A 16,907-nucleotide genomic window follows, 5' to 3' on the forward strand; every position below is an offset into this window, starting at 1 on the left:
ATACATTTTGATAAAATTCCGGCATTTTCCTCCCATAATAACTCTTCATGTGTGAATGTAGATGCAAAATACTCATTCAGATTATCAGCTATCTGAGCAGGATCATCAAAAGTCAAAGCATCAATATCAAGTGGACCAATCTGATTCATCCCTGTCCTTCTAGAGTTTATATAAGTACAGTCCTTGCTGTTCTTCTAGCATCCTTTGCCAAAGATTTCTTGTAATCTGCCTTTGCTTGCCTAATCTTCATTGTGACTTGATTACAGACTAGCTTATATCTGATATAGGCTTTTGTGCCACCTGATAATCCATATGCATCCCATGCATTTTTCTTCTCTGCTCCGAGTCTCATTAGTTCATCTGACATCTATTTAGGCATACCTTGAACAGCATTACTTAATTAGTATGAAAAGCCTAGTAGCTTTCATGATTAGTTCCTTGAATGCTTCCCACTTAGAATTTGCTGTTGGTAACTTCAGCAGTTGCTCCCACTGTACAGAATTTAAAAACTTTCTGAGACCACTGTAGTCACCTATAAGGAAGCAAAAACCCTTCCCTTTACCCTTGATGCTAGTTACATCTTTAAGTAAATCCCACATCAGTACACTGCGATCGCTGCCACCTAGTGATTCTTTTATCTACAAATTCTTAATGCATGAATAATCATTGCTGATAACCAGATCAAGAGTATTATACTCTCTGGTTGCCTCTCGAACATGCTGCTGTAGCAAACAATCATCCAATAAATCCACAAAAGTTTTGCTAGTGTGTGAATGACAAAATCCGCAAGTTCTAGTCTATATCTGAGAAGTTAAAATCCCCCATTATAAGACACTCTGATTTACTGGTCCACTCTATTTCTCTGTATAATTGTTCATTGTACTCATCAGAGTCATTAGGCCTATAACAAACTCCTACCCTCATTTTTGTGTACCAGTACTTATGTCATACCAAACTGACTCAACATTGCAGTGTCCATCTATGTCAACTGGATACACTTTCTTATATTTTGTATTTCTTAACTAACATCATAATCCCTTGTCCATTCCTATCCTGTCTGTGCACACTGTACTCGCCAAATTCCAATTCTGCATCCCTTATATCTGAGTGGATCCATGTCTCTGATATCCCAATGATATCTGCTTTGGATGTCTTAACCTGAACTTCAAATTCAACTAAATCAACAAATTCAAATTAAACGAATAAAATAATTTAATGAATTCTTTCACTCACACAGCCATGAATGATCTGACGCAATCCAGAATCGAAAGCCCAGGTCCGAACCCGACCTCAAACACATCAAACCAAACTAACGAAACTGTGAGTGTGAGAAGACATTGTGTCAAAATAATTAAAATGAAAGGATCGATTACTATAATAAATAAGTAAAATCATGACTAAGATTTAAATTAACAATACTTTTCTTTCTATGGTAATAAACAATTAAAGTCATGACTATGAAATTTCGATGAACACAAACAAAATTTTATGGTACTTTCCTTCCTTAAGCAGACTAAGCTTTTTGGTTAATCGTCTTGTTCACAGATCAGAAATAATGCGAAGCGTGTGCATTAAGCTATTAAATGAAGAGATTATTTGTATTGGCACATGCGAAAAGAAGACCAGGAATCTGAAATTAGGCAAGGATGGCGCACGATGATAGAATTTGCGTATAACTTCATTTCAAGCAATTAATAATTTTATTAATTGTGTTGTACGTTTAGAATTTTCGCTTCATTAAATAGGGATGACTTTCACTGACAGCATGAAAAGCCAATTCCAATGCGGCTGCACTTGCTGTGTGGACAGAAGCGGCGTGTTGTTTCAGGCGTAAATCTAGGGCACATTGACTTCAGCCTAGATATAACGAATCTCACTGACTACAAGAAATATTGGTGAAGGTAAAGAAAGCCTGCATGAGAAGCATGCAAAAGTTCAATGAAATTTACCGTAAAAGTACTTTGCTGTAGCGGCATTTGTATTGTTGCTTGCTCGGTAAACAGACAGTGGGTGTTATCGGTCAGGAGTAGAAATTGAATCCCATGGGAGATTGAAACCCTCCCGAAGTGGAAGAGGTAACCTGACCTTTTTTCTTTAGAATCACTGGTGGACTAGTGGATAAATTGTTTATTAAGAAAAAAAAAAAAGGCAAAGGAAGCCCACGCGAGAAGCACGGAAAACTTTGAAAAAGTTTACCGGTGAAACTATGTTATGAACATTTTTTATGGCACCAGAACTTCCAATATGACTGTTTGTGATTCAATTAGTTAATTCAATTAGTGATTATAAAGAAAAAAGGTTAGGTTACTCCTTCCACTCCAGGAGGGTTTCAAACTCCTGTGGGATTCAACTTCTACTCCAGACTGATAACACCCACCATCTGTTTACCGAGCGAGCAACAATACAAATGCCATTACAGCAAAGTACTTTTACCCGTAAATTTCATTGAACTTTTGCATGCTTCTCATGCAGGCTTTCTTTACCTTAGCCAAAATATTATATACAAGGTCATTTACTTATACCGAGAAAGGAGGATAAACTGTGATTTCTCAATATATTATGGAGTTTTTGCAGAGGCTTGGCTACAATTTTAAATTCTGTATCTTTAAGGAGTTTATTGAGTTGCTTATACCATTGTTCAATGTACAGGATGGAAATAAAGCATTTTATTGGTTGTATTGATTGGTTTCGTTTTTTTTTTTTTTTAACCTATTTTTAGCAATTTCTAAGCCTAAGGTAGGTTCAGAAGTAGAATATTTGTAAGCATTAAGGAACTTGTTATATATGATGGACCTTTTGTAAGCAAACGGATGATAACTACTGTAGTAAAGAAACATACCAGTATTGGAGGGTTTTGGTAAATATTAAATTGTATTTTATGCATATCCCGTGTAAGGGTGAAATTTAAGAAAACTTAGTGCTACTGGCAATGAGGGAGGGGGGGAACAGACAGGACCTCCCAGACCTCCAAAGACATGATTGCCAGTGCCCGCATAGCAGATACTGAAGTAACAGGATAGCTGCATTGTCACATGTTCAAAGACCAGTGCCATTTGAGCCTTTAATGAGTGGAAAAATGTCCCGATAACATCTGTGAACAGATGGAACTGCACTCAAACATGTAAGGTGACAGAGTGTAGTGCTCAATATCTGAAGCAAATTAAGTGTAATCATTGCCAAATGAAAGAAAGTTAGCGTTTGCTTTGCTTTGCTTATAATGCAGAAACATTATAAGACACCGTACACCATGCACTAATAATTCTCTAAGAAGACCTTCATGGAGGCCACTGATCTCCAATGCCAACCAGAAAATAATGCTGCATTGTAACCATGTGACCTATTCGATTTACATATGTCTGCATGTTTTTAATATAATTTCTTACCAGGAATGCAAAGGGTGGACACGGGAACTGGAGGTTAGCATTGTGATTCAGGTGTGATTTACACTTCTCAGTACCAATGTAAAACTGCATGCCATTACTGTATAATACAGCCTATACTGTATTATCCACACACAACCAACCTATTGTGCTTTTGGCAAAAGTAACTGTTTTACCAGATGATTTCTGCATGAAAGTGATGTGGACTGAATCCGCATATTATATATCTGGATGATGCTCGATAATTGAGTTAACTCCAAAGCCCAAGAGAAGAAGACTTGAGAAAGCTTAATTTTAGTTTAATACTAATTGAATTCAAATAAGTACAAATCACATTTGATGTTTTGGTATAAAAATCAATGTTTGCGTAAATCTTAAATCTTTAGTGATAAATACTTCATTTTCAGCATTTAAAACCATGACATGTATTAATAATGTAAAATAGTATATTAAATATTTTAGACTGTTCACATTGCTGTTTGAATAACCTGCTTTAATTAATGTTTTTAATATTGTCTGTATGCAATATTTTTATTCTCCCACAATCCAGACATTTAGGAGATCTGGGCAATGTCGAAGCTGACTATCATGGTGTTGCTAAAATACGTATTATAGATCCTCAGATTTCATTGTACGATGAAAATAGTGTTCTTGGACGTGCACTGGTGGTATGTATAATTATTGTATAACTTAATTGTGATCCTTAAATAGCATATAAAGTATACCGGTGGTTTCCAATGAATGTGCCCCGGCACTCTGGTGTGAAACAATAGGAAAAACTCCATTGAGTTCAAAGACAGTCATTCTTGTAAGTGTGATGCAAAAACAGTGTTTAACTTAAAATGTGATTCAAGTGATAAAAGTTTTAGAAATATACTGTATATGCATTTAAGGATTATTTTAACAGTGAAAAGTACTTAATGGATGATTGAAATTTGTCCAGTTAAACTAAATATTAACGAAATAAATTTTTTTTACTCATTAAAAAATTGGATTTCAGAATTTTTTTTTCTTATTAAAAAAATTCAATAAAAAATCCCTATTTTGTAATTAATAGCTACTGAAGATTCCATCTATGAAGAAGAGCAGTACACCATGAAGGAGCCAGTGATTATGATGGACATATTCTAATGATTAAAAATTGATTATTTCAATAATTGAAACAATCGATTATACAAATACAGTAGACTCTCGATTTTCCGGGATAGATGGTAAAAAACAAATCCTGGATAATCCAAAATACAAAAGTCCCCGACATACGTTCCAGGACTTCTTACTTCGTCGAGTTTTACGTAACTCAGGAATGCCTAATAACATATTGCTACTATATTATTATTGACAAATCTGAATTCAGCGCCATACTTGTTAAAGTTTGACCATTTTCATACATCCTTATTAGTTTAATTTTCTGATCCAAATCAATCACTTTCCTTTTCTTGGTAGATTTACTAGTACCGCTGTCACATTCTCTTCACCATGATAACGGGCAAAATTAAATTTTCTGTAAAGAACTTCACAGGGTTTAGACGAAAACTCACCATTATAAACCCTCGCAAGCTCACATTTTGCAAAAACACATTTCTGGTAGTCACTACCATAAAACAATAAAAACAATTTGCACTTTCTGGTTTATTGGGTTTTTCTGTTAGCGCAATCGGGTAGTAAACTGGATCTTATTGCATTTGCGAAAATACAGATAGCTGGAATTCTGTGGGTTTTTACGTTATTATGGTGAAATGTTTGTCCCCTTCACTGAAATCTTCAGTCATATAAAAAAAACCATAAATCATTGTAAGAATCTTCTTTTTTCCCTATTTTTTTGCTTGTTACTCCGATCTCACTTGCGTGTGCCGTGATCGTTGTTATTGATCGCTTATTATTATTTTTTTGTTGTTTTAAATTTTAGAATCCTAAAAATAAAAAACTTGAGTGAAAACAAATTTACATAAATCCGTAGTTGCGTAAGTTGGGGACTTACTGTATCGAAAAATGTTCAGCAACCTACGTAAAAAAATATGGCGATAGATAAAAAAAACTTATGACGTAATACTCGTGTGTCCAATACGATGCTTCCCTTTATTTTTTACAATGTCGTGTATGGTTTGGTCACCAATGTTATAATGGTTCATTAGAGATTTAACGGATGCACCATTTTCAAACTTTTGAATAATTTCAAGTCTTTGTTTAATTGAAAGTGCAACTCTTTTGTGTTTACCCATCATTTACACGATTTCTAAACAAAAAATATATATATGCACATATATTTACTATAAAACAATTTTCGACATTCCTGACATAAATAACAAAACAAAACTTGTCTTTTTGTGGTGTGACAGAATACAACAATCGACGCGATGCACTAAAACAAACTAAACATTTCTACTCTTTTTCTTTCTTTTTTTTTGAGCGGCGGGTGTGAAGACAGCAGGGTTGCAAGATAATAGGCACATTAATCTCCCAATGACGACTTATAACGCCACTTCTTGTCACTTATTTACGACTTGCAAAACATCTGTTTATATATCTATTTTAGTTATTACTTGAATTTTATGATTTCTGGTTTATTTTTTTTATTTGGAGTCTTGAAGTGTCCCGGTAAATCGAGAGTCTGCTGTATTTTGATTATGAAATCGCACATACACACAGATCGGCAAAAAATTAATGACTCCAAAAAATTTTTTAGGAAGGATGTAGAGTTGCTAGAATGAGTACAAAGAAGGGTATCAAGATTGGTGAGAGGAACAAAGGAGTGCTACAACTAAGAAAGGCTTAGAAGTTCTGAAAGTTGCAGCAGCTGGAGACTAGGCACCTGCAAGGTGATCTGATTGAGGTGTATAAGGTCTTGAATGGTTGAGCATGCTGAATTCTGATGGGATTCTTCCACTTGTTCAGATTACGAACCTGAGGGGACATAAATTCAAATTGAAGAAAGACAGTTGTAGAATAGATGTGCAGAAACTTAACTTTAGCAAGTGGGTGGTTAATTGCTGGAACAAACTTCCATCTGTCGTTGTGGAATTTGATAGCTTAAATAAATTTAAGGCTGAACTAGACAAACATTTGGAGTGACCAGATGAGTGAAATGTCAACTAATGCTAAATCTACAAGGGTATCACTTCAGAAGAGGGTGCTGCCAACCCAATGGTTGATTGATTGTTGCAAGGTTTTAGGCATATCAGCAACTCATTCCATATTGCACCATATACGAGTTTATATCTATAAATTGCATGTGTTCTGTGCTGTCGATTTACTGTTTTCTGGATGAAAAACCTGAGTTACTGAGAGAAAAAAACACGCTACCCTCCCCTGAGACCAAATAATTTAGTCATAGTGTGAAAAAGACCCATTAAAGTTCCTAGTGTCATTGATAGCACACCCAGGGTCCTGAGCTGGATATCATCATTCTTCTCTTTCTTGGTGATTTTCTTCTACTTTTTCTTTCTTTTTTTCTTTCTCTCTCTCTCAGGGTAACTCGGGAATTTTTTTTGTTTTGGCTGGTGCAGCATAAGCCTCAGGCTTCCTTGCACCATATAGCCAATAATAATAATAGGATTCAAACTCAGGTCTTTCCCACCCAGTGTGGGGAGGACGGTGATTATACCAACTGTGCTACCCACAAGAGTCACCAACCCAAACCACTTAACCTTAAGTTGCTCTTTTGTTTGGATGTTCTTTGTGTACTGCATCTAACTTCATAGTCAGAAACAAAGAATGGAACAATGCATCAACATCACCTTTTATGTAAAGCTATGAACAGCTTATGGGGATGAGGATCTATCTCGAGAACAAACATTCCGATGGTTTAAACATTTTAAGGAGGGCAGAGGGAACGTAGCAGATGATCCCCGAAGTGAACGACCATAAACTACCTGCATCCCTCCCTAACTGGCAGACAAAAGGTGGCTTACTAGTAAGGGATTTCTGATTAATACTGAGGATGCTAGCAAGTGAGTTGAATGTAAATTAGGAATTGATAAGGTCCATAATTACCACTGACTTGGTTAAAATAAAACTTTGCGTGATGCTTGTTCCACATTGTTTGCTTGATGAGGAAAAATTCAATGTTTCTGGCTTACAAGCAGGTTGCAGTGGCCAACTACTCTCCTTGCTTTCTGTTTCCCAATTTAAATGGACTTTGAAGGGATGCCAATTTGATCATGTTTATGACATTCAGAAAAATATGACTTCAAACCTAAATACCATCAGAGCTGCGTTTTCCAAATCTTTCCAAGCTTATATGAAATGCTTATACCTGTTGTAATAAGCATATTCAGTCCCTTGGGGACTACATTGAGGGAGATGAGTAAGAAAATATTTCCCTTATCCATGTTTTCACTTATTTAAATTCAGTCGCCTTACTTTTTTGCTGCACTGTGTATATACACTGACAGTATTTCTCCTTGTTCTCAAAACTTGTGCTCCTGAACTTACTCCTGTTCTGTGTTGCCTTTTTTCACTTTCTTATTAGAAAGCTGTTTTTCCTTCTGCTTGGAAAATTGCTCATATCCAGCCAGTTCCTAAGAAGGGCAACAAATCCCTCCCATCCAATTATCATCCCATTGCAATCACCTCTACCCTTTCCTAATGGCAGATTTGTTTGGCAAAATACTTTATTTTGTTAGCAGATATAAGTTTCAATGCAGCATAACATCAAAACTGATAATTCAACTTTTCCTAAAATGTCATATAACTAATAACTAATCCACACTATGAAAAATACCAAAATCATGGACTTACTTCCAAATCTCAAAATGGGAAATTAGGGGAGTACTGAGAATTTCAATAATATCAATATTTGTCTAGTTTAGGGCAAACCCACAATTTGACAACTGGATGTAGTGATTCCCTAATTCCTAAGGATCATTTCCAGCATTTCGATACAAGTTAGTTCCAGTGTTCCAAAGCATCAGTGAGTAAGACATTTTGCATCTGATTATTCATAGTTTTGCCAATGACAGCACATTGCATTCCTCCTCCCAGTTTGAGAAACCTTGCCCTGCACAAACAGCTTCAACTTCTTGAATATCCACTACCAATTCCTTAAATAACTCAGTCCAATCTTATATCTCACAAAAAAGGTTTCTTCTGCTCCTGTGCTTATCTTCAATGAGACTCAGATTTCTAGACAAGATAACATATTTCTATTACAGATTACCCTGACTTCTAATCTCTCTTGGCATAAGCACATCTCAAATACTGCTTCCTCTTTCGCTTTCAGCATTACTTTTTTTCCAAACAAAATTTAACCCCAGGGTCCTGAGCTGGATATTATCATTCTTCTCTTTCTTGGTGATTCCCTTATACTTCTGACTCTTGTTCTCTCTCTCTCTCAGGATAATTCAGAAATTTTTTTGGCTGGTGTAGCATAAGCCTCAGGATTCCTTGCACTATATAGCTAATAATGATAATAACTATTCTGTACAAATTGCAAATCTGCCCAACCATGGAATGTTCCCACAAGTAGGGCAATGCATTAAAACCTCTCTCAGCCTTCTAGATTCCATTCAAAGGAGGGCAGTTTGGTTAATTAATGACCCATCTCTTTAACAAAATCTCTCCACTCTGTCTCATAGATGTTGTTTCTGCTGCATGCCTTTTCTATAGATACTTCCACAGGCACTGTTCTTCTGAATTGGCTTCTATAATCCCTGCTCTCTGTCTTCCAAACCAGTCTGAACATGTGCCACAACCAGTCAGCATCCTTTTACTGTCCAACTTCAAACTCACAGAACCAACTTTTCTTCTTCCTCATTTATTCCTTCAACTTCAGATTTCTGGAATAACCTCCCTTAATATGTATTTCCTCAAAATTACAACCTACAGAAATTCAGATCAACAGGTAGCTTCTTTCACCTTCTCAACCTTCAACCCATGCATGGTACTAAGTACTATAGGTTGTAATATCTCTCATGCTTGGGGTTTTCATTAAAAAAATAAAAAGCATTGTTAATTACTATCTGGCAAAATTACTCACCATAAAGAACTCAATCATTATATTATGGGTGCTGGCCTAGTTAATCCTTCTTTCTCTAGTTTTTAACAAGTAATATTATTTATCCTCCACTATAGGCTGTCTGCCTCCTGTTTCACAAGGGAATGCACAGTCTTGCATTTCTGAACATCAACACCGTTGAAATTATGCAGAATTGCAAAGACAGTTCTGCTCACTACATGGAAACAGTGGCAAAACTAGCACTTCCCTTCCTCCCACACAGTGGCAGTGCTGCCACATCCACCACAGTGTGGGAGGAGGGAAAGACAGGGGTCTGATAACTAATTTGGTATGGTTGTTAAAGATCACGTGGGGTCTGTTTGGCAATCTGGAGGGAACCCCCACCAACAATATTTTTCGTTCATTGTCTGCTGACAGCAGTTGATCGTATCTATAGTCACAAAAATGAACTAAAAGTCACCAGTATACATAGTCTATTTAAACGAGGGATTAGTGAGCTAGGGGAAAAAGAGGGGGTGAATACAGATATATTTATATTATAGACCAAGTTCAAAATGAAATCAGAATTGATTTTATACATTATAAATTTATATGATTACTTTTGTTTAAAGATAAAATCAAAGTGCCCTAATCACTTCTAAAGTAGAAGTGATAGGGTGGGGGGGAGTGCAGTGCACGCCTCAAACAGAAGTTCCCCAAAGAAGTGTTTTGAGCTGCATTGTGGGTTGCAGAAATGTTCTTGTTAGATGGGATATATATCTCTGTGAATGAAATCCAATAAAAAGACTTCATCTGATATACCTAACTGCCATAAATACATTCCGAAAGGGTAAAATGCATAATTAAGGAAATATGAGCAATCATGCAAATGGCAATCACAACAACCAAACATACATTTTATTGCATTTACGTGTACAAACTGAAATGACAAGTTTACATAATAGTATTATATACTGTTATGTAAACTTGTCATTACAACAAAATATCGAGGACTTGTTATTGTAAACAAGTCCTCGATATTTTGTTGTTTCTCCTCAAGCTGTAATTACAGCCTTGCAACGATCTGGCATAGAGTTAATCAACTTCTGGATATACAGTTGCCCAATTTCGTGGTACCACCTTTACAATGCTTTCCTGCAACTGAATCTTACTTGTTGGCTTCTTGTGAGCAATTTTAGATGACATTATGTACCAGCAATTTTCAATAGGGTTCAAATGTGGACTGTTGCCGGGCCTGTCCAACACTGTAATGACAGTCATACCTCAGAAATGCTGTCATTACAGTGTTGGGCCTGTCCAACACTGTAATGACAGCATTTCTGAGGTATGACTGCACCTTAAGGGAGAAAAACGAGGGGAAACATTAGTGTAAGTATGTTTTAAGCCTTGTGAGACAAGAAGGCAAACTCGTCATTAAATCTAAATAGCATAAAACTTACCAATTTTGCTATGTAGCAAGGTGCCGAGTCCTGTTGAAAAATACAGTTTTGGACGTCTGTGTGGTGATCCCTAATAACGGGTTTCAGGCACTCCTCCAAGATAGCAGTGTAGGTTTCTGCATTCACCTTTCCATTAATAAGCTTAATTTGTCCCACATCTTTGCTTGTTATGCATCCCCAGACCATCTGACTGGCAGGGAACTTTACAGTCGGTGTTATGCAGTCAGGATGGTACACCTCCGATTTTAATCTTCTGACATATCGCTTTCCATCCGAGCCATGCAGGTTGAATTTCGATTTGTCAGAAAAGATGACGGTGCCCCATTGCTCTTTTGTCCATGAAGCATGCTGTTTGTTTGTTATTTGGTTTTTAGGAGCATTAGCAACTAAGGCCATATTGCTCCGGGGATACGCGGTGGTCATTCCCTGACCTTTCCGCATCTTCCATATTTGGTGGTCACAGGCTTGAACCCCAGTCTGATCAAGAAGTGTGTGCTATGCACTGCTGCTCTTGCCCACTTGGCTATGGAGGCGCCTATGAAGCATGCCTTTTAGCCCAAGCAAGTCTCTTCTTCCTCATTTGTTGTGTCAACAAAGGCTTTTTCTTGGGCCGATAGGCATGCAGACCACATTATTTATTATTTTTATTATTATTAGCTACATGGTGCAAGGAAGCCTGAGGCTTATACGGAACCAGCCAAAAAAAAAAAAAAAAAAAAAAAATCCCTGAGAGAGAGAGAGAGAAGTAGAAGGGAATCACCAAGAAAGAGAAGAATGATGATTCCGACAGCCATCTTTGGATAGTTTGTGCACTTGTTTCAACACCAGATGCCATCTCAAAGTCCAGTTTTAGATCAGGAGCACTAGCTTGGCGATTACAAAGGCATAGCCATTTCAAATATCGATCTTAGGAAGGTGTAGTCACTCTCTTACGGCCTGATCCAGGTCTTCTCTTCACATCATTGGTTTCGTGCTTTAATTTCAGCACCCGGGATACTGTTGACAGCCTATTTTATCAGCGATAGCACATGTAGAAAGCCCTTCCTGGGACAGAGCAACAGCTACACTTTTTTTCCCTTGGTATCAACTGAATATATGGACCCATGCTTACACCTCTGCAAAACAGGATACTAATGAGTGTGTATACTTTTCCAACCCCGTATTCATAGAAACGGCTGATGCAATACCCTGCAGTTACTGCGTGATGTAATAGAAGTGTTATCTGATGCAATACCTTTGCATTGCGACAAACAAAACGACTGTAATTAAACAATGTCCTATACGTTTCACTACAAATGTTACTTTTTTTAAGGTGATGAAGTTTGTTGCATGCAAGTTTTATTCTGCTTCATAATTCGGTGCATTCTCCCTGCAGCAATACAAATTATTTCTATTACGCATGGAGAAAAATATAGCAATGATTTAAAAACCATTCCTGTGTACAGAGATACAGTCTCGTGGAGTATTATAGTTATCGGACAAAATAAAATTCAATTTATTAAATCGATTGAGGAAAGTCCAATTTTTGCATTAGTTAGATGAATCCACAGACAGATATTTAAAACCTTGCTCAACTTTGTATATGTTGGATACTGCTACGAAGAGGATATTTTGGAGGATTTTTTTATTTTGCAAAGAAGAACGATGGGCCAGAAGATTTTTGATGTTATAAATATTTTCTTTCAAACAAATAATGTAACGTGGAACAACTGTGTTGTGATTTGTACCGATGGTGCAGTTCAATAACAGGAGAAAATAAAGGTTTAAAAGGCAAAGTAAAGGAGATTGGTCCTAATATAGTTATTAGTCATTGCATTATACATAGGGAAGTATTAGTAGCAAAGGAAATGCAAACTGATTTGCACGAAGTTTTGAAAGATGCAGTAAGTGTGATAAACTTTATTGAAAGTAGATGCTTAGATGGGATCCGCTCATGAAATGCTTCTTTTATATATGAAAGTGAGGTTGTTGACCAGTGGTAAAGCGTTGTGATGTCTTTTTGGCCTCAAACATGAAGTTTTGTTTTTTTCAGAACCTTGTCTAATTGTTTACAATTAAAAAATGGCTTGGAAAACTTAGGTACTTTGTTGATATATTTGAAAAACTTAATGATTTAAATTTAAGTCTTCAAGGACAGGGAACAAATATATTAATACTCAGAAGCTTTCAAAACTTAACCTTTGGAAAACTGAATTTGAACGTAATAATACTGAAATATTCCCATGTTTTTCTGATTTTGTTAATAGCAATAATATTGACATTTTACAATTTAGGAATGTCATTGCCACCCACCTAACAATGCTAATTAAGAATTTTTCGAAACTATCTCCAGAAAAAAAAAGAAGTTGTATTGGAGTTGTGATCCCCTTGCTTTTGAAATTTCTTCATACCTACTGCAAAATTACCATCAAGCAAAAGGAAGATCTTATCGACCTGTCATCTGACGAAGCATTACGTGCTCGTGTTAAGACCACTTGTAAAAAATTTTGGCTTTCTCTTCGAGATGAGTATCCAGAATAATCAAAAATGCGATACAAAGATAGCTACCTTTCGGGTCTACATATTTATGTGAGGTTAGCTTCTCAAAATTAACAGCTATAAAAACAAAACAGTGTTCCAGACTTGATCCAGAAGATGATACAAGATTAGCAATTTCAAATATTGCATCCAAATATGGACCAAATATTATCGGTTATCCAGGCTCATCCTTCTCATTAATTGTTTTGTTTTGTAATTGTTCATTTTTTATTGTTTTGTAAGCTTAATTGAAGAATAAGAATTTGATTTGTTGTTTTTGCTGTATTCAATAAAAATATTACACAGTTATGTTAATGTGTAAATTAAAAAGTAAAACAATTTTTTAAATTCTTTTCTCCTTACTCAAATAAAATTTTCTACTACATAATTTTTAAAATGACATTTTTCTTCTCTAAAAATCTTGTCATCCTCCCTTGGGGTTTATATTGAGGGGTCGTGTCAATTTTATATTTAATAAAGGGGGTCATGAGTGAAATAAGTTTGCACGCCACTGGTATAGGATTATGGCGCTTACTTTAAACCTGTCCCAACGGTGTTATGGAATATCTAACCAAAATTCTCCAATTTCTTTTCAGGTTCATGAAAATCCTGATGATCTTGGTCGAGGTGGAAATGAGGAAAGTAAGTCAACTGGAAATTCAGGAGGAAGGCTTGCATGTTGTGTCATTGGTATTGCCCAGAAATAATTTAAAAATCCATTACTTTTATATAACCAATATAAAAGTCAAGAAAAATTGCAAAAACCCTTAGAGTACCAAGATCTGTTAGTAAGCTGTGAATATGGAGATACAAGTGACCAAAGAGTTGTTTTATAAGGGACCACTAGTTAGGAAGAAAAAAAAAGAGTTTTGTAGTTAACATTATTAAAATGATGTGTATATAAATATTTCTTTGTGTTTCCTGGATTTCAGTTTTGTAGCTTTTAAAAAATTCATGAAATATTTTCTTTTTTAAATACAAATAAAATTTGCAATTTAATAATTCTTTCCAAGCCAGCAGCAAAACTACAGGGATTCAAAATTCAAGAAAACTAAATATCAGTAATTATATTAATTATAATGATAATAAAAAATTAAAAATCAATTTAAAAAAAAAAAAAAAAAAATATATATATATATATATATATATACAGCAAAATCTTTAAAATCTAGCACTCTTGGGATTGGGAGGTGCCAAATTATAAAATTTTCTAGACTTGAGAGAGAGAAAGACCTAGTAGTTGAGAAGCATTTCAATAAATATTTACATCTGTAATCTTCTCATATTGATGAGGTTGCTTTAGTAGTTAGTTAAAAATGTAAATAACAGTCCAATTTGTTAAATGTAGGGTGTCAGTAAAGTCCTTATGCACTTTAAAACTTCAATAAGTTAGTTCTATACAGGATAACAATGATCTGTAAAATGCATTGGAAAGGAAATTATTCTAGGTTTGAGTTTTATGTAATCATAAGATTGTTAAGATTCAACATAATCCTCCATCATTACTGATTTAACGTGTAGTACAATTTTGCAATTCTACAAACATGTTCTCCAGATGTGTTTGTTATAGTATTAATATGCATTTGTGATCCTATTCATAATGGTGCATTTAAAGAGAGGTTTTGAGAAGTAACTCACACTTTTAACATGCCTCCATAAAAAAAATGCAATTGGAATAAATCAGGTGAGTGAACTTGCCAAGAAGTTGGCCCACCTCTGCCGATACATCCTTGGAAAGAGTTATCTAAAAATTGTTGAACATCTTGAACGTAGTGGCAAGGCACTCAATCTTGCTGAAAAACCATATTAGCTTTGCTTCAATTCTTAACTGTCTTATTTCAGGAGAAAAAAAATCCTGTAGCACTGCAGGATACCTATCACCATTAACCACTGTTTCTTCAAAAAAAAAAGGAATGACATCAATTATGCATGTTTTTCCAAGGCACACCACATATTGACTTTAGGAAAATCTCCTTTGTGTTCCCTAACTTCTTCTGGTTTCTCATTAGTAGCAAGGTTAATTACCAAATGTGGCAATTGATCTAATGTGAAATGTTGCTTCATCACTAAATGTTAGATTGTCAAGAGATAAGAGTCCCTTTTCAATGTTTTCATTAAACTCATGACAGAAAGCTAATCTCACCTGGTAGTCCTCTTCTAACATTTGATGCAATGTTATCTTGTACAGATATTAGGAATGCAGAATTGGAATTTGGGGAGTACAATGTATACAGAAAGAATAGACAGAATAAGTAAGGAGGAGGGGATATGCTGTTGATTAAGAAAACAAAATCTAAGGAAGTTCATCCAGTTGACACAGATGAGCAGTGCAATGTGGGTCAGTTTGGCAAGACAAAAGCACTGGGAAAGCAAAAATGAGAGTAGGAGTGTGTTATAGACCTAACGAGCACAACAAAATTGTACAGAGAAACACAATATGCCAGTAAATAAGATTTTGTTATAATGGTGGATTTTAACTTCCCAGATGCTTTAACTTTTGATGATCCTGCTCAGACTGGAACTTGTGGGTTGATCACTTACACACTAGCAAAACTTCTGCTAGTGCGGATTTATTGGATGACTGTTTTCTACAGCAGCATGTTCGAGAGGCAACCAGAGAGTGTAATACTTTTGCTCTGGTTATCAGCAATGATTATTCATGTATTAAAAATTTGCAGTTAAAGGAATTACTAGGTGGCAGTGATCACAGTGAACTGATGTGGGAATTACTTAAAGATGTAACTACCATCAAAGGTAAAGGGAAGGATTTTTGCTTCCTTATAGGTGACTACAGTGGTCTCAGAAAGTTTTAAAAATTCTGTAAATGGAGGCAACTGATGATGATGTTACCAACAGCAAATTCTAAGTGGGAAGCATTTAAGGAACTAATCATGGAAGCTACTAGGCTTTTCATACTGATTAAGAAATACTGTTCAAGGTTTAGGACTAAATGGATGTCAGATGAACTAATTAGACTTGGAGCAGAGAAGAAAAATGCATGGGATGCATGTAAATTATCAGGTGACAGAGAAGCCTATATCAGATATAAGCTAGTCTGTCATCAAGTCACAAAGGAGATTAGGCAAGCGAAGGCAGATTATGAGAAATCTTTGGCAAAGGATGCTAAAAGAACAGCAAGGGCTTCTTTACTTATATAAACTCTAGAAGGATGGGGATGAATCAGATTGGTCCACTTGATATTGATGCTTTAACTTTTGATGATCCTGCTCAGATAACTGATAATCTGAATGAGTATTTTGCATCTACATTCACACGTGAGGAGTTATTAAGGGAGAAAAATGCCGGAATTTTATAAAAATGTATCAGGATGCTTAATGATTTTGTAATAACTGAGAGCAAAGTGGAGGAGAAATTGTTGAAGTTAAACATAAGAAAGCACCTGGGGTAGATGAAATCTATCCAGTTATATTAAAGGAGGCAGCAAAGGAAGTAAGAAAACCTTTAGCCATAATTACGAGAGCATCCTTGGACTTGGGAAATCCCCACGGGCGGGAGATGTGCAAATATATTCCCAATTCACAAAGGGGATCTAAGGGTGACACGAGTAATTATAGACCAGTTTAACCTTATGAAATGAAAAATCGTAACGCATCCAAC

General features: G+C 35.7%; 1 protein-coding gene across 1 annotated transcript in view; it reads left to right on the top strand.

Annotated features, from left to right (window-relative positions):
* LOC150081440 (superoxide dismutase [Cu-Zn]-like) overlaps positions 1 to 14,194 on the top strand; it is a 71,704-nt gene extending 57,510 nt beyond the window's left edge. Inside the window, exons 4-5 of the mRNA XM_090379297.1 lie at positions 3,931 to 4,048; positions 13,886 to 14,194. Coding sequence (XP_090235423.1) covers positions 3,931 to 4,048; positions 13,886 to 13,996 — 229 coding nt within the window. The 3' untranslated portion in view covers positions 13,997 to 14,194. The remainder of the gene's footprint in view (positions 1 to 3,930; positions 4,049 to 13,885) is intronic.
* The last annotated feature ends 2,713 nt before the right edge of the window (positions 14,195 to 16,907 follow it).

This window comes from Mastigoproctus giganteus, chromosome 8, assembly GCF_048544385.1.
Source record: "Mastigoproctus giganteus isolate SK-2022 chromosome 8, ASM4854438v1, whole genome shotgun sequence".
NCBI classification, from domain to species: domain Eukaryota; kingdom Metazoa; phylum Arthropoda; class Arachnida; order Uropygi; family Thelyphonidae; genus Mastigoproctus; species Mastigoproctus giganteus.